Source organism: Prosopis cineraria, unplaced genomic scaffold (assembly GCF_029017545.1).
Source record: "Prosopis cineraria cultivar Desert tree isolate PC_DT_omini unplaced genomic scaffold, ASM2901754v1 PC4, whole genome shotgun sequence".
Taxonomy (NCBI): Eukaryota; Viridiplantae; Streptophyta; class Magnoliopsida; order Fabales; family Fabaceae; genus Prosopis; species Prosopis cineraria.
The window spans coordinates 30,440,839-30,458,313 of record NW_026555335.1 but is presented as its reverse complement, the minus strand read 5'-3'; the positions used below and the strand labels follow the sequence as shown (position 1 = coordinate 30,458,313).

Sequence of the window (17,475 nt, the reverse complement as noted above, 5' to 3'; positions counted from 1 at the left end):
ATGTTACAATCATCTTGTTTATGTGGATGATTCCTTATTATTCTTTGAATGTACAAGGACAGACTTGGAATCCCTTAAGAATATTTTGGAGAAATTTTGCCTCATTTCTGGTCAAGAGATTAATCATGCTAAATCTTTTTATTGTGAGCTGTAATACTTGTCACATCCTTAAAGAAGAATGGGCTAATTATCTTGGTTTTCCTTTAGCTGACAATCCTGGGAAATATTTTGGGACATGGGTTGATTTAGGCAAAGATAAATCTATTTTGTATAATCAAATTAAGGAAGCTATTGATAAAAGATGGCAAGAAAAAGATGCAGTGAGCAAATAAAGATCTCATATTTTTATCCAAATACTCGATTGGTATGCGACTCATACCTATTTATATGGTCAATAAAAGTCTTTTACCTAAGTAAATCTGGAGGTTGATTCAATCACTTTATGATTCAGTTATAAGTATAAAATGATTCATTTATTGAGGGCATTTTGAAAAAATATATATATAAAAAAATATATTATTTCCACCTTAAAATATTAAAAATGCTTTACCTTTTTAACAGAGGAATATAATATAAATTTAGCCAAAAAAATCATGATACTGTATTTACTGGCAAGTTACATATCAACAATATGTAACATTTTAGATTGTGTGCGAATTAGCACAAATCTACCAAAAAAGCAATTTGATTGTTCATAAAGTCAGATATCCATTGTTTTGGTTTCTATGTTACTATATCACTTTTTCTTTGGAAAATGAAAATTGAAGAACATGTAAAAAGACTAATACAAAATAAGGATCTTTAAGTTTAAGTTGTGAATATAAAAGTTTGAATTGTATACATGTCTTTATTTTATCAGAGGGATTTAAATCCTCTAAAATTGATACATGTGAATTTTTATAAAGATTTTTTTTTAGTATTTTTTTTATAAAATATAATATCTTCTTTTTCTTTTTCTTTTTAAAAGGCGAACGTAACATAAATTTTCAGATCTTAATTTTAGATGATTTAAATCTTTATAGGAGAATCATATAATTCTCTTGTAAGGTTTCCCATTGTTATTCTCTCTCTTCTTTTACCATGATATATTTGTGGCCCATCCTGATTATTCACAAATTTAAACTCAAATATATTATGTTCTTGTTTTGAAAGGGCTTGAAAGGAAAAGATTTGCTCTGACCATAAAAAAATCATGCATGTGTGTGTGTTAATTATAACGTAAAATGATCGGTAATTTCTTCATTGAATGATCTACAAATATTTGATGCCCAAGGGAAAAAAAATTAAAATTCGACAAATTTGACAGCTAGAGAGAGAAAGGGGTTGAGCAATATTTATACATGGATTGACGTGAAGTTTTGAAGGAATTAACTCAAAGGTTCGTATACTAAATATGGAAGGTTTACTTTCATATTTCCATGAATTAATTAATTTTTTATCAATTCAATTGATAATCCATTTATTAAATTACAAAAGGGACCGACTGAAATGAAGCTCTTACATGTTAATTATTAATAACTAGATCTAATGATGCGTTGAATAACAACGTTGTTCATTATCAAACTACGTACGTAGGTGCTCATGCAATGCAAAGAGGATCATTATTACATGCAGTATTTGAGTTAAAACAAACAAAATTGGAACTACACAACCTGATTCATAAAGTTCCAAGAAAGATTCAGAAGAGAATCTTGTTCATATATTTAGAAAAGAAATTAGGAAGATTATCAATTAACTAGAATTAATCAAAGCCATAAAGCACCGGCTTGCTTGAGAAGAGGGACGAGGGAGCCATTAATATGGGAAGCAAGGACGCTGTCGATGGCTCCGACGAGGTTGCCGCCAATGAAGACGACGGGAAGAGTAGAGGCGGCAGAGGCGGAGACGGAGAAGGAGGAGGAACGGAGCAGAGTGATGAGAGCTCGCTCCATGTCTTTGCCGAAGGGATGACGATCCAGCTCGTACACTCTAGGGTTCACTCCCATGCCACACAAGAGCCTCTTCACGGCGTGGCACATACAGCAACCGCTCCGGCTGAACACCACCACCGCGCTCTCCGACGCCATCCTCACCACTCTCTCCATCCCCTCCGGTGACCACCCGTAGTACCCCCATCTCTCTCCCATCTCATATTCCATCTTCTAAATTATCGCTTCTCTAACTCCAAGCGCTCTGTGTGTTGAGTGATCGAGTAGCTGGGACTGAATGTGGATGATACATATATATATATATATATTAGGCAGAGAGACAAGAGAGGATGAGGATAAATAGGTAATTAACTAGTTCTCTGTTGCTGTCGCGGGGCGTGCTTGGAGCTAGCTCTGGGGACAGGGTCATAGAAAGCTATGCTATATTCCTATGTTTGGAAACAAATCTGTGAAATGGAAGGAAAGTTTGTGGTGTGGTGTTATAAAGAGAGGAAAAAGAAGAAGCAGAAGGAGAGAGAAAAAAGAAGAGACAAAAAGATGAATGGAGAATGTGGGAAGCTAAGCTAGGCGTCCTTCTTGTCGGAGAAGAAGGAAGTAAAAAGGAAGAGATGAATGTTGCTTTTATAAGTCTGACGTGACCATTACGCGCATGGGATGTTTTGCTTTTAATTTGCCTTTGCGATGATCTATTGTGTTGTGTGTGGGTAGGTTCACTTTGTGTCGCTTTCTGGGTTTTGAGAGAGAGAGAGAGAGAGATGAGAAGGAAGAAACAGGCGGCGCCGAATGCCGCCACCAGGAGGAATAGAGTTAACTGTTAAGAGCCGACCAGAGGAACACAGAGACACACACACAATTGGCTTTTACGTGCCTTTTGATCTTTCTTTTTTGTTTGTTTTCTCTGCTGCTTCAGATCGATGTCTCAAGTCTCAACACGTTCCGAGGCACCCTCCATTTCCTCCTTTTTCTTCGCCTTTTCTACGTTTTTATGTGTATATTTATTCTCCTGATTTTCTTATATGAGGTATTTTGAATATTTTCGGTGTAAATTAAGAAAAATGTTAGATTATATTGCTCGTATGAATGAAAAATTATTAGATATTTTAACTCAACATTTATAATCCAGACCAGTCCTTATTTTTTTTTATAGAGGATGGGAGAGAGATCTCTGGGGTTTCGTTACTAATCACTTTACTCCCATTAATCAATCTCCGTCTTGCTGATTATTACAGTATTATCTTACTAACCAATATTAATTACTCCCTCCTTTTAAAAAGTTTAAAATGTAAGGTTTTTAAAAAAAATTAGATATTAAAATACATAAAGCATCTTTAATGTTTCAATGTGTAAGTATTGTGATTTTTTTAAAAAGTGTCTATAATAAATAAATAATTATTTTATATCTATTTTAAAGCGAAACATCCTATTAAATAGGGATAAATATAAAAAATAATACTATATTCATTTTAAATTATAAAATAATTTTAAATATACTTAACAACTTTATTTTTTTATTAAACCTCATTAAATATACTTTTTTTTACCAAAATCTCATTAACTACACTTAACAATTTTATTTTTTGATAATAAAAATATAAACTTTTAAAAATACCCTTCATTTAATAACCTTGAATTTACACTTCATTAGTACTCCCTTTATTTTCATTTATAAGAAAAACTACCGATTTTAGCTTGTTTTTTATATAAGCAAGATCATATTTTTCAATAAACATTTATTGCAAACTTTTCAAACTATCTCTTATAATTTTATCATTCATAATCATAAAAAATAATTAATAAAGGCTTGATTAATATAATTAATAAAGTGTATTATAGTCTAATTCTTTTATTTTAGATACAATTAATATAATTAATCGATTTTCTTAAATTGTGTGATATCGCCTACAAATTGAATAGAAACAAAGGGAGTGTTAAATAGAGAAAGGAAGAATAATATTGAAATAAGCCTATACAATAAATTTTTAATATTCTCAAAATGTCTTGTATTTTGAAATGATAAATCTCTCTCAAAAATACCTTATAATTTGAGACAGAGGAAGTATTAGTATAAAAATAATTAACTATTTTATTAAAAAATAAGATTTAATTAAAAATAATTTATATTTTTTAGGAAAGGGAGTACCTGTTTCTTGAACCATGAGGTGTACATTGACATGAGTAAATCCTCAACTCACCCTTCACTCATTTATACCTTTTTGTTTTTAATTTAAAAAATAACCATCCCAATTTACAATTATATTATTCAAATAAGGATTCTTTCCTATCATATATTTACCAAAAACAAAAATTATAATATGGGTATTGGATGTAGTGTATTAGTGTGAGGAATTATAATGGGAATTCGCCGCGCTTGGGGCTTTGCATGAAAGGTGTTTTTTTTTTTTCACTCATAAATATTCTCTCATTAAGTGAGAACAGTCTCATTCAAAATATAATCAGATACTAAATATCTGAGCATTTTTCTCCACAAAAATTTAAACTTTAATTTATCGGGCCATGAGGATTGACCCTCTGTTAAACTAAACTCTCATTAGTAAGGTTGGTTGTTGTCGTGTTGTGGAGGCAGAATCTGAATTTTGATTCGCCTGAAGGCTTACGTTGTTGTAGGTTGTTTTTAATTTGGGTTTGAAAGGGGTTGGCTTGTTTTTTTTTTTTTTTTTGCTTCTTTTGGGCTTTAGCCCCATATCTATTACCAACAATTATTGTAATGGGTATAAAAAATTAATAATGTTGGTAAGAAAAATATAGTACTTTTAACCACCTCATAAAATCAAAGAGATGTAATTAAATCTTTGAAATGATCTAAGAAGTAAAATGAAATTAAGATGAATTTTAAATAGAAAAATCTTAGAAAGCTATAATAGGAGTGATTTTGGAAAAAACTAATTAATGCTTTACTTTTTTATGCAAAGTGACTACTATTTTGATTTAAAATATAAAACATTTTCTATCCGCTGGTGTTTGTCTAAAATGTTGAACACTTTATAAAAAAATCAATAGCATAAAATCTTTCATTATTACAAATACTCTCATTAGTTTATTGTAGAGAGAGTTTGTATAAAAAAAAATTAAAGGTAATTAAGATAGATTTTTTTTTATTGGAGGGTAATCTTGGAAAGTAGTGCTATTTTTCACTTATTGAGTGATACAAATCACTTTTAATTAACTACTTTTCTTAATTTTTATTTTGAACAGGCAGTTAAAATTTAAAAGCATTTTATATATTTCCACCAATATGTAATATATATATATATATATATATATATGCGCTCCACAATATCTGGCATTGTTTCTCGAAACAGTTGAAATGATGGTTCCATTGCAATTTCTGCATGAACTAGCACAATATATATCTTGATCTTTCTCTGCTTCCATGACCAAAGTTTCCGCCAAGCAATCACTATATTAAGGTTAGATAGTAGCTTGATGAAATCAATCAAAGTTGCTGAAAAGTTAAATTATTTTTGTAGCTTAATCTGTGTCAATCATAAAACCTGAATACAGAGAGCAAAGGACCATGAGTATACCTTTTTGTTCCGAAATAAAGTTGTATAATAGAGTTTGACACAACAACCACAACAAAACAAACGTCGTTCCATTAGGTATAGTTAACAATGTAAATTGCATGATGTTTTTGTACTCTGTCATCAAACAAGGTTTTAGAAATATTATAAACTAAGATGTCTTGTTCAATAATTTACATAAGTATTCTCTTTAATTTTTTCCTACCTTTTTTTTTACATAATTCAAGATTATCCATTCCATTTTCCTCATCGGTGCCTCCCATAACTTTTTTTTATACATATCCAAACCATCTCAAATGGTCTTCTATCATTTTCTCTTCAATAGATGCTGCGCTCACTTTTTCTCGTATATATTCGTTTTGAATTTTATCTTTTCTTCATAGATGCTCATATATCTATTTCAACATTTTCATTTTTACTACTACAACTTTATACTTCTATTGTCCCTTTAAAACCTGACATTCATTATTATATAACATAATTGATCTTATAATAATTCAATAAAACTGTTATTTAAGTTTATTAGATACCTTTTAATCACAAATAACTCATTTAATATTTTTTCAATTCAATCGCCTAGCTTGTATTTTATATGCAACATCCCCATCAATTTCTCTATCTTATTAAATAATAACTCCCAAATATTTAAATTTGTTTACTTGAAGTATAGTTTAATCTCCTAATCTAACCTCTTATCAAAATTATAATGCAAATATTTTATTTTATTCTTACTTAGACGGAAGCCCTTCGACTCTAAGGTCATAATTGTGGAAGTAGCATTTCTCACACATTCCAAAAGAAAAAAATTGGAAAAGATAACCTTTGGCGTACAATTAAAATCCCATCATATAACAACTCGAGCATCATTCTAGATTTTAGATACTATTGTGACTTTGTCTAGCAGCACTCTAACAGGCTTGAAGTAAATATATAGCATAAAGCTATTACAAGAATAATGGTAAAAGTTTTTTCTTTTTTTTTTTGCCAATAATGTTAGTAGTTGATAGAGTAGTCGGTTAAGATAAAATGATCAAAATATAAGACTAGACAGTATATCTCATATCATCAACTACTACCATTGTATGTGCCATAGTGTTCTCATGATAGAGCACAATGGCACCATGCAATATCCAATTCCACCTAGTAAAACAAGTCGTTTTTTTTTTGTTGCTACTATGCTTCTTTGCCAAATTAGCAAGTTAATAGACTAACAAAATGTATGTCAAGCAACACAATATGACTAAAGATGCTAGATAAAGCCATGTCAGCAAAATATGCCATAATTGACATAAAGTAATACTCCTTGATTGAGAATGTTTAGACCCTAAGTCCCTCAAGCCAGAGGACTATTAAGAGCTTCAGCAAAAAGACATACCCTTCTTCAACCATGTGCCTTGTAAAGTCTCCTGTGTAATCCAAACTTTATCAATTCTAACACACATGAGCACACAATAACAAGACAATATCATGGTAGTAGCCCTTTATTTGTTTTCAAAATGCAGGATCCTGACTTTGTAAGAAGTATGTTCAAATAAGAGGGCTAATAAAAGCATAAATATAATTTCATGACTTAAAGAATGAACAATCAATTTTTCTAAAACAAAGGGCCATGCACTGCGGCTCATACCACATGCATCATAGCATGTGACACAGAGCAGCGAGCTCTAGTTCTGTGACATGCACTGCGACTTGCACATCATATGCTATGGTGCATGTATCAGATTCTGCTGTCAACTATCTGATATGAATTTCTGCCATACACCATTTTCACACTCAACATCTAATTAGAGTGATTCAAGCACCCACACAAAACTTATAACATATTCTATCTAATAGGACAATTTAGACATAATCTAATAGTCTGATCCAAAATTGAACACTCAAGTGCAACAAGTGAGTTTTTCTTTGAAAAGTGGCACTCTAAGTGCTCAATTTTCATTTCTTGTCTCATTAGACCATTCTGAGCCTTGAACCAAGTCTAATATGACTAAATACACCTGATTAACACAATATATCATATATGTCATATCAAACACTCAATTTGACCCATTAATGCCACATTACAAACTTGTGAGCTTATATGAGACACAACATATAAAATCACATACATATATAGACTTGTTTCACTTTCAATCATCCAACTTCCTCATGTAGAGCTAAGCTTCAACATATCGTCGGGAATCACAATTCCACTTAACTTATACAAATAGAGCAGAGCCTCACCATTTGGTCAAGATCCACACATAACACATTTCATCACATCAATTTCACATATACACTAGTGGAATAAGTTAACTTGATTAGTACATAGGCCCACCCACATATCCACCACTATAATACACTCGATGAGATGCTTACAAAATATGCAAACAAGTTCTCAACAACATAATCATATTTATAAATATTTATGCTTTCTAGTTGGCAACTTAAAATTTTAACAACACATTTATACATTCATTACATAAGGGTGATCATACTAGTATCAACTGAGACTACTCTTTCCTCATTTCCTTTCCCGACCTTCTTGTTCTCTTTTCACCTATGTATAAAGGTAATAGAGTAAAACATACATCTCAGTAACCTGGATAAACCTCAAATACTGATTAGTCAGTAAAATCATAAACAAAAGATCAAGCAGCATCATTTAATAAAACAGTATAAGCATGCATTCACAATACATCTTTCACAATCAAAACTATGCTCATGCACTCTCGGTTCCCCCTAGCGGAGCAAGTTTTATGCTCAAACTGAGATTTCCAACCTTACACAAAATGGGGCCTACCAAACCTCTATCTCAGACCAAGTATCATTAGGATGGATGGTTTATTGAGTCCTTCAAACCTGGTCCATAGGAATCTCCTAATATTCTCTATTGGTAATTGGCCTACTCCCTAAAGCATGGGAGGTTGTTAGCTTATTCAATTGTCCCTCAGGTGACTACTCATGTTCTACTCCCAGTTCAACCTCAGGCCTTATCTCTTGCTCTAGCCTTGGCTCTTCGTGATCCCTATTATGGTTCATGGCATCACGACCAACTAGACTTTCTTGAATATCCAGCATTACTTCCAACATTCTTGCCATAATTGGGTCACTCCCTTGGGGTTGTTCCGGTGGCACCTTCGGATCTTAGGTATTTTGACCCTGTGTGCGTCGTGGATCCCTACCACATCCTCTTATGGCTACTACAGTGTAATTGTAGCCTTACGTGCCTTTCTCCCCTCCTAAGGAGTAAAGTCAGATGTTAGAGGTCGGAAAGAAAGTAATGAATGTATAAAAGTTACCAACTATTATGGATGCAATGTACACAATAACAAATTGTAGTCTCTCGTGTAATCTAGACTTTACCAATTCTAATACACATGAGTGCATAATAATAATACATCATAATAGTAGCCCTTTATTTGTTTTCAAAATGTGAGATCCCGACTTCGTAAAAAGTATGTTCAAATAAGAGGGCTAACGAAAGCGTAAATATAATTTCATGACTTAAAGAATGAACAATCAATTTCTATGAAAAAAAAGGGCCATGTGCTACAGCTCATACCACATGTGCCACAGCATGTAACACAAAGTAGCTAGCTCTAGTTCTGTGACATGCACCGTGGCTTGCACACCATGCGCTGCAGCACATGTATCATATTCTGCTATTAGCTATCTGATACAAACTTCCACCACGCATAACTCGATATTTGATTGGAGTAATTTAAGCACCCACACAAAGCTTATAATATATTATATTAAACGGAACAAGTTTGGACATGATTTAATGATCCAATCTAAAATTGGACACCCGAGTGCAAAAAATCAGTTTTTCTTTCAAAAGTAGTACCTTAAGTATTCAATTCTCATTTCTTATCTCATTAGACCATTTTAATTCTTGAACTAAGTCCAATAGAACTAAATACACATGATTAACACAATATATCATATATATTACATCAAACGCTCAATTTAACCCCTCAATGCCACATTACACACATGTAGACTTATATGAGGCATAACATATAAAATCACATACATACATTGAGTTATTTTACTTTCAATCATCCGACTTCCTCGTATGAAGCTAAGCTTCAATATATGATCAGGAATCACAATTACACTTGACTAATACAAATGGGGCCAAATCTCACCATTTGGTCAAGATCCACACGCAACACATTTCATCACATTAATTTCACATATATACTAGTGGAACAAGTTATATAACATATCATACACTTGCTTGATTAGTACTTAGGCCTACCAATATATCCACCATTGTGATACACTTGGCGAGATGCTTACAAAATATACAAGCAAGTTCCCAACAACATAATCACATAATCAAATTTATAAACACTTATGCATTCTAGTTGGCAACTTAAATTTTTAATAACACATTTATACATTCATTAGATAAAAATGGTCATAACACTATCAACTGAGGTTACTCTTTCCTTGTTTCCTTTCTCAACCTTCTTGCACTCTCTTCACCTATGTACAAAGGTAATGAAGTGAAACATAATTTCCAATAACTTGGATAAACTCCAAATACCGGTTAGTCAATAAAATTATAAATAAGAGAAAAAGTAGCATCATTTAATAAAATAGTATAAGCATGAATTCAAGAGACATCCTTCACAATCACAACTATGCTCATATACTCCCAATTCCCCTTAGTGGAGCAAGCTCTACGTATGAATAAGACTTCCAACTTTACATGAAACAACGCCCACTCACCTCTGTCTTAGACCAGGTATCATCAATATAGGCGGTTTCCTGAGTCCCCACTAGCAAAGCATTCTTAACACTTGAACTGTTAAGACTTCCTAGCCTTACACAAAGTAGAACTGCGACCCCCATCCTAGTCTAAGGTACACTCGTTGATCATTCTCCTAAGTCCTTCCTGGTGAAGCAAGCTTTACACTCAAAACCTTCAAGACTTCCTAGTCTTATAGAGAGTAAGGCTGTGACCCCTTATTCTAGTCTTGGGTATACTTGTAGATGTAAATGCACATGTCTATGCACATACCTCTTTTCATACATTTCAAGAATTACTTAGATACCCACATGCATAACTCTTTCGCAATACTGCTACTCTATCAATTCATAAACACTATGCATATATTTCTATGAAATACTTGTATATAACTTCACAAATGGACAAGTGAAAGAGTTAGTCCAATTACCTTTTACTCTTATTACTAAGAGTTATCAATCACATTGAATTCTCAAGGGTGCAGATGCTCACAAGCAATGTCTCAAATGCTCAATCTACACAATATAATGTCCCTCAATTACTTCTCAATACTCAACATTTAGCATAGGTATTAATTTAGCTGAGCCAAATCTCTCAACACATAAAACAACCTAATTTAAGTCTTTTGAATTCATATAATCCATTCTCCATAGTCATTTTGCCCTTTAGGCTATCCAAATGGCCAAAACACTCTCCTAACTCACTTATTTATCAATTTTTTTTAATTTTTAACCTATCAAATTAGGGTAATTGAGTCTATATCCTCAGAGTTCAACTATTAAACTTTAGACTGGTCACAAAATCATAGTTTCACTTTCAAAAACCCTTTTTAAACCTTTCATTTAGATTTAAATTGCTTAAAACTTCCTAACTCAATTTCTCTACCAATCAAACTTAAAGAAATTTAGGTAAAAACATAACATAGGACTGTACAATACTTATCCTAGAAGTCACTAGCCGAAGCTAACTTCTAATCGTCAGATAATGGTTTCTCTAGCAAAGCCAAGCTCCCTCTCCTCTCTAGATACATTTTTACTCTTTCTTCATTCTGATTTCACGAGTTGGAAACATAGCTTTTAAGTAAAAATTTGTGCCATGTGCCACGGCACATGCAGCATATGCCACGGTGCATGACACAATGACTCTAATCTCATTAGTGCTTGTGCGTTTTGTCTCAAACCATCATTCCATCTATCAATCCTATTAATATACCAACCAAACAACACAAAACATCAACCTAGCATCCAGACTATAATTAATCCATTAATTACTAATCTATCCCCAATTTGCAATTGGTCTCTTGGATTGAAATTCAGAATGTTACATGCCTTCTATTCTTGATTCCATTTGATTGCCAATAGCAATAAAGATTGAAAATAGTGATAGAATTCTACCTTCCATCATTGGAACATTAATTTGTGTAATACAGTGATATCAATTTGGGGTATAATCAATTATTGTCTCTCTTGTACCTTATCTGATTTCTTACTTTCCATTGTTTTACTTATGGCATCTTGAAACTAAAAATTCTCATTATCAATGCACTAAATCACATTGGTTTCATTATTAATTCAGAGAAACTCAAAATCACCCGCTCCTCGTGATACATCAATTTGTTTAGTGTTGTAATGATTATCACTTCTCCCACAATGAACTCTGAACCTAATATCTGCAATTGCCTTACTGACATTGAATTACAATAATTGCACGTTTGATATATAGAAAAGTACTTCCTAGAAAAGGAAATAGAAAATGCACCTATTCTCTTTTCTTTTTTCCTTTTCCTTTCTAGAAAGCATTTCTCATATGCCGACATACACTAACGCTAATTAACGTACGAGAGCAAACTAACCAGTCCACATTAATCAGAAATAGTTCGGTATTAAACGATAAACACCATCTGTCACCACTATCACAGTGATGACATGGAACTCAAGAAAGGACCTTGGAATTCACGAGAGCTGCTTGCTGACAATATTTGAAGCCCAAATAATTTCACACTTATTCATTAATGAATTAATACTAAAAATGTAGTCTTCCAAGAGTACAGAAAGTTGAAACTCATCCACAAAATAACATTAACTGATATTGCACAAGCTCTCTCAACACCTCTCCAGTAAATGATACAGCATATAATAGCAATTGAGGTAAACTATCAGGCTAGATTTCCCATTCCTAGTAAAGGGTAAACAGAAACGGGCATTCATCTCCAGCACTAAAAACACTTAATGCTCGTTGATAGCTGCATTCCCACGTTCTGTAAAAAGCAAACTAAGCTTTCGCGGGCCATGTTGCTTGAGCTGACATGATAATTCCCACAATAACTCCAAATAGTCCAAGAGCACTACCAAAGATCTCAATCACAAGAATTTTCACAAAAAGTGTAGAGTTCTGAGCATCAGACAATGCACAGCTACTTCCAATTATTCCAACACATAACCTGACACCCAGAAATCAAAGAATTAAAAAGAAAGCATGAAAAAAAAAAAAAATATATATATATATATATAAAATCTCAATTCAATTCATCAAGAAAATTTCACCAGGTTTCAAGAAGATAACATACCCACAAACAAGATTTGCAAAGCCCACAATAATTCCAGAGGCAAAAATTGCATATCCAGCTCTAAGAGACTCAGGTGCATAAATACTCGCCTGTGGAACGCTTTCTAATTTGGTTTGTAGAATGATGGCCACAATAACACCATAAATAGCAACAGCTTCACAGAAGATCACGCTGAAACACCAATGCAATAAAAAATAATTTATCAAGTGGAACACATGATTGTATTTAAATCTATAAAAGCCACATCAGTATGCTTTATTCAGACAATACATAAACGACTTATTTTAACAAGATTCAATTCAAACTTTCTACTGCTTAGATAATCCAAATTTCAGAATGATAGCATAACCATCATCAGGCAGTTCAGGGTTAATAGGATCAACAAATGACCATCTCCCACAATTTTTTCAAAAAAAAAAAAAAACAAAGGATGACAAACAGTACAAAATACAATTTGAAGTCAATGGATCTATATTTCTTTGTTACTTTTATAAATTTGACTCAGCTTCAAGATGTCTGAAAGCAAAAGGTCAATGTTTTCTTCCATCTAAAATTAGTTTCCACTTCCCCTACATTAAAATGATTCCTTAGAAAGTAATTCTTGGTCACCAAACGCAAGATTAATTCTAGATGGCATCAACTATTGCAAATGCTAGAAGTGCCGTTGAAAAATCTGCAAGACATGGTGGTGCAAAGGGCTCAATTTTTAAATTTGCATTAGTGGGTTTTCCTATTGCTAGCATGCCATCTGCTAGTCATGATTTGTGGGAAATAACAGCCAACACTGGTCTGATTAATAATTTAAAAGGCCTAGTCAAGATTTATTTCACAGTTCTCGTAGTTGATATAACTATAGAAATCTTGTTCCAAGAGCAAGGAATGCAACAGGACCTTTATTTAGTTTTTCACTAAATTTCAACAAAGCTGATTGGGATATACTCCAGAGTTATTGGGTTCTGTCCTATTCTCAAGATAACAAAGGGACTGAGTACAAGAAAGCAAAGCTTTGTAAATGATACAATTATGGACGTCATAGCAGATGTTGCCCTCAAGTTTGCATTTCTTTCTTTTGCATCATGACTTTATGTCTATAATTTTGGAAGACTTAGACCACACACTTGACATATGTAATAGGGGTTATTTATTTTTATCAGAAACAAGACCTATGTTAAGAATCTTAATTTTATTGTCACATTCAATTCGAGTCTTGCTACCACTCATGGCTATTCTTCCCACTATTGTCCTTCTCCTATACTCTAGTAGTGTTCCTGCCAATGAGAATTGGCTGTGCCTTTAATTGGTCTTTTGGCATTCTTTTACATGAAGGAGGAATGGATTTTACTGTACAAGATCATTCTCCAATAGTTTTGAAAATCTACACATCCTTAAACAGCCAAGTCTATTTTTGGTGGCTATTATAATTTTTGTCATTGTCAACATGACTGCTCACTTTTACTTCAAAAGCTTAGTTCCTTGGGCCTTTCAAAATTTACTTTGTTAGCATAACATCAATCTACATTCATGGATAGACTTGGATACTTCCCCTGCCACTCATCCTAATATAAGATCAATCCTAGTGTTGAGGACAAGATTATGGGAGTCATTGTTTGATTTTTGGAATGGCAACATTATTTGGCTCTGTGACTTTTGGCCAATGAGAAGTTTTGATGGGCCTAAGGAATATTCTCTTGTTGGCACAGCCATGCAAATTAAAGTGACAAGCGGTGTTAATAAGGCCAGTCTTTGGGCTATGGATTCTTTTTATAACAGTTTTGCAATTCATCTAGTTTGGACTATGGCTGCTACTATGACATTGGAATTTGTTACCAAGGCAAGTTGTTCGTGTCAATATACTCTCATGGATTCTCTGCCCATGAATGGCATTGTTGCAGTTGTAGACAAACTCCAATATGGTATTCCTTTAATCTTTTTTCTTATTGATAAGGTACATTATGGAATGGGACAAGGTGCAACACTCTCATGCACCAGGATTTGCTGCTATTGGGGCTGTTACATTTTAGTCCATTGGAATGGTCTTGATCCACCTATAAGCACAACCTTGGGTGCTTTTCAAGTTCTTTTTCAATGCTCAGACCATGAGGACGGGGTCCATTTGAATGGGGAAGGTAATCTCATAAACATGTTTTCTTTTAAAATGGATGTAGAACATGACGCAACTTATGGGGATGAGCTTCATCAATCAAGCCTATGAGGAATTTTTAGCTATAATGTTGCCATTAGGGTAGAGGTGAGGTGTGGAATTTTGTTCTCGTTATTTCCCTCTGTACAAATGCCTCCTTCCCTCTGCTATAGCTTTTTTTCTATCTGCTAAATTTCTGGTCCAGTATTTGATTTTAGCTGCTGTAATTCACTATTTTGACTCGATAGCCGTGACTATTTCCCTTTTATCTGGTTTGAGAAGGACAATACAGTGAGATTCCAACATTTTCCTGTGTTCTTCGTTATTTATGATGACTCAGTGAGGGTGACCATGACACAGACTAAACAACTCAAAACAACAATTCAGCAAAAAGATAAGAATTTAATTCGTACTGAGGCTAATTACCTTATAAGATTCTTTGAAGTAATTCGGGGCGCCTTAATTGCAGCACCGATCAAGCTACTTCCAGTAATATAAATCCCCCTGGAACCAAGGAAAAAAATAAAGGAAATAGTTCAGAAATCAAATTTACAAGAAAACAGACGAAAAATCGCGAATGAGGAAAAAGAAAAAAGAGTACCAGGCGGCACCAAGGACAGAGACGCCAATAGCGATCGCGATGCCAACGGCGGAGAACGTATAAGGAGAGATCTTCACCAGAGCCCTAGACCACGAGCTCGCATCACCCAACACGGCAGAGCTAGACATGGCGTTAGTAATCCGTGGTGATCGTTCAGGGAAGTTCACCTTCTGTGATTGGATCTGATATTATGATTGGCAGGGATGGTAAACCGCCGTGTCTTTTGACGTCGTGAGGTTTGTGGAGACGAAGTACCAAGCCTTGGCCGTTCTGTAAAATAAAATAAAATAAACAAAAAAAAAAAAAAAACAGGCTATTGCTTGTTGCCTCGTCGAGCAAAAGCAGATATGGGCCCAAATTTTTCGGCCAGCTGTGTGGCCCAAAATTTTTAAAAAAGAATTGTGAGAAAATTTGCATGTCCTATTTTAAAGCCTAGATTTATTCCTAACACGGAATATTTTAATATTTAAAAGGTAAAAAATATTTATTAAAAATAAAAGATAAAAAATATAAATATAAAATTTGAAAAAATTATTTTAGTGTACTTGTAATTTGTTATTCCAACTAGGTAAATTAAAATCTAAATACTAACTATTGGCGAAACATCAAGCAGCTATAGGAATTATGAGATTATTGCTAAAATTAAATTCTTGCTGGCACGAGATTGGAAAGCTACCGATACTCTTACTAAGCAGGCCTTAATGTGTATTGTTGGGTTCCATCCGTTGTTTTTCCCTTCTTGATCTCTTCTTAGTTTTGCAACATGACTTTAATACTGTTATGTAATTTTTGTTTCCCATATTATAAATAAATCTAGATGATAACTGATTCTATTTTAAGATTTGTTTGGTTATGCAAATTTCTAGATCCATCACTTGTTGCTTTGTGATCATCGAAGCAACAAATGTGTTAACTATTAAAAATATAAATAATTTTTTTAATTTCTCACCTCTTGCAAATTAAAATATAATTAGTTAATTTTTTTTAAGAATTTATTGATCCATGCATCACCCTAAGAAAAATGAAAAATATACTATAATCAACGATGTACTCTAATTTGTCATGATAGTATTTATCAATCACGTCTATTGCTAATAGTAATGAAAAAACGATAAATTATATATATGTGTGTGTGTGTGTGTGTGTGTGTGTTATATAATTATTTTAAATTAAACAAATAGCATAATTGATATTATAATAATCATATGTATAACAATAACAGAAGTTTAGAAGGTGTGCAATGGAAGATGAGTTCATCAATGGTATATAATTACATAATTAACTCCGAAATACATAATTGCAAAAATACTTCTAGCAGATTTTCAAGCTGTGGCCATAATATTTTTTGAATGTTTAATTAACATATTTAATTTTTAAAAACAATATATTATCTTTAAAACAAATGATTTTAAAATTAAAAAATTATTCATAAATCATTATAGATATATTTAGCTAATTGTAACTTATTTTTTTACTAGTAATTTACAAAATAAATAAACTTGAAAAGGGAAAACACTTAGGAAAATTTATAAAAATATATAAAATAAATGTAATAAGGTTTAGTTCAGTTTGGTTTAAATTTCAAGAAACCAAAACCCAAAACTAATCAGTTTTGTTAAAAGAAAAAATAAACCATACTTTATTTATATTTGATTTTAATCAGTTTGTATCAGTTTAGTTTGATATAATTAATTGAAGTCTATTTTTAATACCTTTATGGCTAATACAAATGAACCCTTATTTAGCAAGGTTTGAAGATGGGTTTGAACCATTCGTGTGAGTTATTATGTGGAGCCAGTTTTGGGAGGAGCACAAGTGTTGATTATGTCATGCCAATGCTATAAGGTTGCCATTACGCAAACACAATTAATCACCAAATTCATGATAATTAAGGGTCTCACCCAAAAAGGATTACTAATTTTTTGTTTGCACAAATAGGATCCTGAGATTTCAATAT

General features: G+C 32.8%; 2 protein-coding genes across 2 annotated transcripts; both read right to left on the bottom strand.

Annotated features, from left to right (window-relative positions):
* Window positions 1-1,745: 1,745 nt before the first annotated feature.
* Window positions 1,746-2,146, bottom strand: LOC129308147 (glutaredoxin-C5-like). Its single transcript, XM_054949181.1, has one exon. The coding sequence runs from the start codon at window positions 2,136-2,138 to the stop codon at window positions 1,746-1,748; it is 393 nt and encodes a 130-aa protein (XP_054805156.1). The 5' UTR covers window positions 2,139-2,146.
* Window positions 2,147-12,188: 10,042 nt separating this feature from the next.
* On the bottom strand, window positions 12,189-15,778 carry LOC129308284 (V-type proton ATPase subunit c''1). The gene is made up of 4 exons (XM_054949356.1): window positions 15,519-15,778; window positions 15,344-15,421; window positions 12,778-12,948; window positions 12,189-12,651 (listed from the first exon to the last, which is right to left on the bottom strand). The coding sequence occupies exons 1-4, from the start codon at window positions 15,644-15,646 to the stop codon at window positions 12,483-12,485; spliced, it is 546 nt and encodes a 181-aa protein (XP_054805331.1). The 5' UTR covers window positions 15,647-15,778; the 3' UTR covers window positions 12,189-12,482.
* Window positions 15,779-17,475: the final 1,697 nt, after the last annotated feature.

Bases quoted from the DNA above. Each gene is read 5' to 3' on its own strand.
- LOC129308284 (XM_054949356.1), bottom strand. From the start codon at position 15,646: ATGTCTAGCTCTGCCGTGTTGGGTGATGCGAGCTCGTGGTCTAGGGCT. The intron at 12,949-15,343 runs GTAATTAGCCTC...TTGGTGTTTCAG, and splicing joins ACTTCAAAGAATCTTATAAG to CGTGATCTTCTGTGAAGCTG. The intron at 12,652-12,777 runs GTATGTTATCTT...TCTGGGTGTCAG, and splicing joins TTTGCAAATCTTGTTTGTGG to GTTATGTGTTGGAATAATTG.
- LOC129308147 (XM_054949181.1), bottom strand. From the start codon at position 2,138: ATGGAATATGAGATGGGAGAGAGATGGGGGTACTACGGGTGGTCACCG.